A 7,478-nucleotide genomic window follows, 5' to 3' on the forward strand; every position below is an offset into this window, starting at 1 on the left:
AAGTGAATTTATCCTCCAATGTAACTAGCACTTTTTATCAATATTAAGGAATTATCAACTTAAAATAAGCTCATATATCTTACTTGTATGTTTATGTGAACTGAGATATTTGCTCTAGAAACCGGACCAAACACCACTTGGCAGGATTTTGTGTTTTTGCAGTGATGTTTGGCTCCAGCAGCAGTCAGGTGTCCAGCGTCAGGATTAGATGATTTCATTGTGTTTAAGCATCAGAGGCCCTGCCCTCTCTGCGTCACGAGTTTGTGTAGCAATCGAAAAGAGGAAGAAAGCCCAGACAGGCTGCGTGAAGCCACAGCCTCCTGTGACGTCACATCATGTCATGTTAGATCCTGTAACGACGCGCGGCGATCAGGTAGGACTGGTTCAGTCGCATTCTGACCGCCTTCCTCCCTCCTCCTGGCTTTAAAGACTTTGTTTTCCACCTGTTTACAGCTCTTCCTCAGATGGTCTTCCTCTCTCGGAGTCGTCATGGATTACTCCAAACCGTTCTCGGAGCTCAACGAGCAGCTGAGGCCTCGGCTGGCCTCCAGCGACCTGCTTCACTCCTCCCTGTGCAGACTGGAGGAGAGGAAAGCCACACCATACACAACGACCGTCCTCCCGGCAGAACCAGAACCACAGATGGACCCAGAGGATCTAGAAGAAGATCTGATCTGCAGCAGCACTGACGAGGGGCTCTGCTCTGATCTGATGCCTTTCATCAACTCCTGCTTCAACTCTGACCTGAACGTAAAAGACGAGGATGAGGCCAGCGACAGCCGCAGCATCACTCAGTCCGAGGAGACGGACAGTCCAAGCGAGCTGCCGTCGGAGGAGGCGATGGACTCTTTAAAGGCCGGAGCCGGGACTGGACCGGGAGACAGCCCCTTCCAGAGGTTCTACGCCGACAAAACCTTACCGGACCTGATCAGCACCGGCAGGCCGCTCAGCAGGCGCAGGACGCTGACACACGTCTCCGACACGGTGAGGCATCAAACTCACCACGGGTCCAAACTCATCTTCATTTTCAGCTTTAGTTTATTTTGTTTGTGTGTATTTGAAATATGCAAATTTGTATATGTCAGCAGGAAGGTGGTTCAAATAAAAACACAAAATTACAAAGTTACAAAGAAAACACCATGAAGTCAACAGTTGATCAAACATTATGTTTTATGTGAAAAGGGGGCAGATACACTGTAAAAACACAACATCTTACCAAGTATTTCTGGTCTAGTTTCTAGTACAAATATCTTATTATACTTGAAGTAAGACAAAACTAACTTAGAAGTAACTTTTCCGCAAGAAATAGGAGCTTGTTTAAGTCAATTATTTCTTAATATTGATGACGAAGTACTAGCTCCATTGGCAGATTATTTCACTTAAAATATCTTGTCATACATGAAATAATCTTCTATTATTAGCACTTTTTAATCATTATTAAGGAATAATTTACTTAAACCAAGCTCTTGTATATTGCTGAAAAGTTCCTTGTAAGCTATTTTTATCTTATGTTAACTGTACAAAGATACTTGCAGTAGAAACTAGACAAAAATACTCAGTATTTGATGTTTTTGCAGTGTAGATGCTGGAATAAATTCAGATTGACCTCTGACCTGGACCTCTCCAGTTAAAAGTCATGACATCTTTTTTTAAGGGTCGGTAGTTTTTTTTTTTTAATCTTTTTACTTTATTCTACTATCTGATGTGTTTTATTGCTTGTTTAATCTTATTTCACCCACAGTTGTAAAAAATTTATATTGCAAAGGGATAGCTGCTGCTGGAGGCTACTTGCTGCTACAGCCCTTCAATATTTTTCAGGAGTTACACAAAATATTTAGAAAGTAAAAAAAAAAAGAACAGAGGTAAAACTCTGCAGTAAATATGATTTACTTTTGCATACAGGAAGGTTTCTAGAGATAAACCTGTAAAAGAACATTTCTGTTGAAAACAGTTTTGTCCTTTATAAATATATTTGCATATTGGTGTGTCTTCAGTGTATTACGGTACTAGTTCTTGTTAGTGTTTATGAGCCAGAACAACTGCATTTTTCACCCATAGTTTCACTCAGGCATCTAGATTAGCAATTTCTGTTTACAACGAGTTAAAATGTCATGAAGTTCATCCTCTTAGGCAATAATTACCTGCCTGCCTTGCTAACATGCTTAAATTGTGTGTTGTTGCGTTGCTTGATAGCTCAAAGAAGTCCGCAGGGAAGTGGAGCTGTCCCGCAGGAGGAGCATCAAGCTGAAGGCTCAGGTGGACAAACTGCAGGGAAGCACCGACGGACCCGGCTGGAGTCAGCACCGAGAGAGGGTGAGGCTCGTAGGCAAAGCCGGGACACGGCATACCTCTGCAAAGCTCTTTATAACGTCGGTTTGATCTTTATTGCAGGTCACAGACGAGGTTCTGTCGGTTCTAAGGCTGCTGCAGCCGCTGATCGCGTCAGAATCCGGCCGACCCGAGCCACGAGGCGGGGAGAACCGCCTGGACTCTGCCCTGTCGGAGCTGAAGAATGTGGCTCGACAGCTGGCAATCAGCCATACCAAGCATGTAAGAGCCACACCCTGCCTTGAAGTTGTTCACTCTCGATGTATTTATTCATTCTTAAAGTTTTCCATCATTACAATCAGTTTTTTAATCAATGTATAAATATACCAACAATTATTGTCTTTTTGAAAGGGAAACTTCTAAGGACAATTTCACACAATTCCGATTTTTTTGTGAAATCGGACCTTTTTTTTTTTGGCGTGGTAGATCCCACTTCCAAATATATGCGACGTGTATGTGCTCTCCCCAGCGAACATGCGCAGTAGAGAGCGCGATAACGTCACACGTAGCGAGCGTGTGACGTTTTCGCGCTTGTTTTCACCTACCGCCATTAAAAAAAAGTGCTCGGTGTTTGCGAAAGTAAACGTGTTTGTTAATGGTGTAGCATATCTTACGAGTTTGAAGTTGATGTCCGTCCCGAGCCAGCATATTAACAACTTATTCCTCATTATTGTCCGCCATGGTTGTTGTTTTTCTTGCGCGAAGCAGGCGGGATAGTACGGAGCCCCCCAGGGGACATGGGGAATTTTTTTTCTTTTGCGTTCCCTCGCAAAACGTTTTGCGAGGGAACCATTCGGCCACGAACACAATAGAGACACAATCAGATGACTTATTACCCCGCGATAATAACTCAATAGTCCATGGAAAACCCTTATAAGCTTATATTAAAGCAGAAAGTACGGCGGCCACCGTAAAAAAGGCTTACAGTATTCAATTATGCCGCATGAACTGATCAGTAGATTATTGCGAGGGAACGCAAAAGTATTGCGAGGGAACGCAAGAGAAAAAAAAAATCCCAATGTCCCCTGGGGGGCTCCGTAGGATAGTGACGTTTTGTTGAGTATCAATGATGTTCAGATTCAGATCTCATTAAGGAAAAAACAAACGTCGGATTGGGTCACTTCAGGCTGCAGTGTGAATGTAACCTTTATAATCTGAAATGGTTTGCAGCCTGTAACAGATTGTCATCATTCAGCTCTATCCTTTTTTCTGTTAACTCACTTCCCCTGTATCTGCTAGGGAAAAGCTTCGCTATGGGATACTGCTGCTGCTATCATGTTTCACATTTGGGGTTGGTCTGTTTAGGTTACAAAATACTACTAATATTTTCCAATAAATTATTTTGTAGTGTATCTCTCCCCCTGTGCTATTGTGGGCTTGGTGCTCAGGATTAAGTTCACTGTTTATTTTTTGCCACACAAAGGGTTTTACATCAAGGTGAAAATGTTTATTTTTTTTTCTAACCTGACAGAAGTTTGTGTTTCCAATTTGACGAAATGTGAAAAGGATGAATACTTTTGGTAGTTTCACCTGCATTCCTTTAGTTTCGGTTGATTTCAGTCGGCATGTCGCTCACAAGAGTGTTTTCTCAGCTCATTCCTGAGAAATGAATGAGCTGAGACAAAAGTGGAGACTAGTTTACACAGAAAACTGCTTTTTTGTATACTTTTTAAAACATCAGTGGTTGAAACAAACAGAATAAAAAAGTAGGAGCTTAGAAAGAGATTTCGTGTATAAAAACAAAACAACCATAAGACATCCCTGGCTCTTATTCCTTTAAACAAGTGATTAAGATCCAAGTTATTTAAAGATGGTTTCACTTTTGTAAAGATAAAGGATAACTGATCCGTTTTGGCAGGGCACCAAAATCATCATATCCTCAAAATTTCCCCTGAAGCAGCTTTTGAAAGGCCTGCGTGATCTGGTGAAGCATTATTCACTGAAAAATGGATCGCTGAGATGGGGACTCCACCCAGGGGGTTAAGCTCAGCTATGTGGTCTGACAAGTTTATGCCTGAAAGCATCTGAGATTCTTGTTGCTCTGCGTCAATTATTAAAGAGGAAGTCATAAACTGGGTTATGATTTACTAGTGATGCAAGGTGTTGACAATCTAAAGTTAATTGCTGTTATCAATCAACTAACAAATAACTGATAAGCAGCCATTTTCTTAAAAACCAGAGTATTCTCTTTTATGGCAAGATTTGATTGTGTATGACTTATTATTTAGGGGCGTTGTACACAAAAACAAGGAAGAGTACATTTATGTCAAAAATTTCAGAAATGTTTTAGAAAAAACAAGGACATGTCTGAGCTTCAGAAGTCAAACATTGGTGAAATAAAACAGAAATTCTGAGATTAGCTTTTGGAGCTCAGAAATTTCCTTTTGTTCTAGAACATTTTGGATTTTTTTGGTGGAAATGTACTTTTTTTTTTTTTTTTTTTTTATTTACAACGATCCTTATACGTTGTCATATCTTTCCATAACATAAAGGCTATTTGATTCAAATAAAATGTGATCCATGCTTGTTATGTGTTTTTTGTTGTTGATGTTGAATGTGTGAACCGCAGGAGGAGTAGATGCAGGGAACTGCAACTAATCCAAATAAGATTTTGTAACTAATCCAAATAAGAAACAACTAATTTAAACTGAACTGTGTTTTTATAATGCCTCTTATGGTTGATTCTCCGTTCAGGATTCAAAATCTGGAGTAAGTGGAGCAGAGGAGAGTGCTGTCCTGCAGCAGGCTCTGAGGGACAGAGACGAGGCCATAGAGAAGTGAGTTCCCACACAAACTGTCACACTGCTTTTTGTCGTTTTTCCCCAAATCAAGACTTCAGGCAGAAAACGGAAGCTGAAAGCCGTAAATCTATTCTAAGGAGTGATTCATTTCTTCTGTTTTTGCTGCACAGGAAGAAGGCGATGGAGGGCGAGGTGCTACGGAGTAAGACGGAGATGATGGCGCTGAACAACCAGCTGCTGGAGGCGGCACAGAAACGTCTGGAGCTGTCGCTGGAGCTGGAGGCCTGGAAGGTAAACCAGAGACGGGTTCAATGTTCGGCAGAAGCAGAGGAAGGGTGTGTTCTTTTGGTAAACACAGAACTAAAGTCAACAGAGAGTAAAACGTGAAACTCACCAAGAAAAGCTTGGAAATGTTGAGCAGAAACAAAAAGTGACTTCGAAGATTTTAATAAAGGCCAGGTTAGGAGATAAATGACGCAGGCAGAAACTCCAATTAAAACTAATTTACATTGCAATGAGCATCTGACGCTCGTTAGCAGCAGCTGGTATTTGGCCTCAGGGTTTTGTTCACCCTGTTTGCACTGAGCTTCCTGCACCATGTAGTAAAAACACACAACACAGAGCTGGGTCCACAGCTTTAGCAAATTTACACCAAGAGATATTTTATGGACAGCTATTATATGAAATTAATTATGGATTAAGTTTTAATTTCAAATAATGGTATAAAATAATTAGAATAGGACATTTTAACAAGACACTGAAATGCATTTCCAACTGATGGGATAGTATGGAGCTAAATTGGGGCCATAAAGTTTGTTCAAATAAAAAAAATCTGAAACTGATAAAAACGTTCTCACTCTGTAAAGTAGCTTTACATTTTTTCAGTTAAATTTTTTTTTTCATACTTTGAATTTCAAAACTTTTTTCAGTTTATTTTTTTTTTTAATTTAGCTTAATTTTATTTTATTTTTTTTGAACAAACTTTATGGTCCCGATTTAGCTCCATAAGTAGCTGTTAAACCCTTTTAGATTTTGTCATGTTATAGCTCAAAACTTCTGTGTTTTTGTGGGATAGATCAGCAGAGTAAATAGGACAACAAATCATGTCTTTATGGGAGACAACTATTTAAAAAAGGCAAGGACTAGATAGATTTGCTATATCTACTTTCTGTAAATTCTCACCTTCTCTTTTTGCTCTTTGAGGCGTAAAACATTTACAGCTTTGTCCGTTTTTCTAATAACAGTGAGTCAATCTGCTGCTGGACCAGTTTAACATTCATGCAGACAGTGTTTCATTGAGAAAAATTTCACCAACATGCTCCCAAAACAGTTTGAATAATTCAGATTTAATGGTATAAGTGTGTAAATAATTTTCCCTTCAATTCTTTTTTTTTAATTTAACATGAGTAATATGAGAATCTTGTTACTAATAGATACATTTTTATTCATCTTCTGCATGGGAGTTTGAGAAGAATCAAGAATATGTTTAGTCATTGTTTTTCATGTAGGTGTGTTTGAGTACACCCAGTTTATTCATTCACTAAAGAGCACAGCATTATCATTTGTTATTGATTATTGCCTTTACACTCATGCACTGAGAAAATATTTAACATAAAAAAACATTAAATGAGAAGATCGTCAATTTATATTTCACTTTCAAAAGCAAGGTAGACAAAAGAAAGTGTTATTTTAAACGTTTAATAAAATATACCCCTCATATAAAAAAATTACATCTGTATGGGATTATGATATTTATAATTTAACATGGAAAATTTGAAAGCAAAGTGTTTGTCACTTTAATAAACACGCTACTGCGCTTGACTTGACGACCGTAATGTGTAGATGTGATCGTCTCCTGTATGGATGTGATGTGGAATTTGGTGTGTTTCTGTTCAGTCAAAAAAATAAAAAGAGGCGACATAAACACCTTTACTATCTGACAGATAGTAGAGCAAAATATACATCAAGCCTAAAAACCTGAAACTGTAACGGACTGAATGTTTCAGTGTGTTTTTAGTGTTGAATCTAGAAACTTAAAGCGCCGTTGTCGTCAGTTGCTATGGCAATGAGTCTGCGCATAACGAAACCGACACAGAAAGCAAGGAGAAAAATGTGATTCTGAGTCGTTTTTTGCGCTATTTTTTAATTTTATTTTTTACCTTTGCTGTGGTGTACTGCATTTAATTAATAATACCAACATCTTCAGGTTTTATTTAGTTAACTGAATTGCTACGGATAGAGTGTAAAAAGATGATCTTTTTGCCCTCCGGCACTGTGCGCATGCGCGAAATTTCCGGCCCATAGAATCAATGTTTCTTATTAAAGTTTTACAGAAGCAAACGACCTCTCTTGATACAAGAGGCACATATATCATTGGCTCTTAACATTGTTTTCTCTCTTGGCTCTCCT

The 7,478-nt window shown here is 39.2% G+C and overlaps 1 protein-coding gene across 2 annotated transcripts in view; it reads left to right on the plus strand.

Moving 5' to 3' along the window:
* The window catches only part of bicdl2l (bicaudal-D-related protein 2-like), an 11,803-nt gene continuing 4,325 nt past the window's right edge, over nt 1–7,478 (plus strand). Inside the window, exons 1-6 of one of the 2 annotated variants that reach the window (XM_015036675.1) lie at nt 1–373; nt 454–984; nt 2,194–2,313; nt 2,392–2,550; nt 5,023–5,105; nt 5,240–5,360. In XM_015036675.1, coding sequence (XP_014892161.1) covers nt 209–373; nt 454–984; nt 2,194–2,313; nt 2,392–2,550; nt 5,023–5,105; nt 5,240–5,360 — 1,179 coding nt within the window. In that variant the 5' untranslated portion in view covers nt 1–208. The remainder of the gene's footprint in view (nt 374–453; nt 985–2,193; nt 2,314–2,391; nt 2,551–5,022; nt 5,106–5,239; nt 5,361–7,478) is intronic. The other variant, XM_015036676.1, reaches the window with a different exon arrangement.

The sequence above is a fragment of the Poecilia latipinna genome, unplaced genomic scaffold (genome assembly GCF_001443285.1).
Source record: "Poecilia latipinna isolate Pla-1442-1.1 unplaced genomic scaffold, P_latipinna-1.0 Scaffold375, whole genome shotgun sequence".
Lineage (NCBI taxonomy): Eukaryota > Metazoa > Chordata > Actinopteri > Cyprinodontiformes > Poeciliidae > Poecilia > Poecilia latipinna.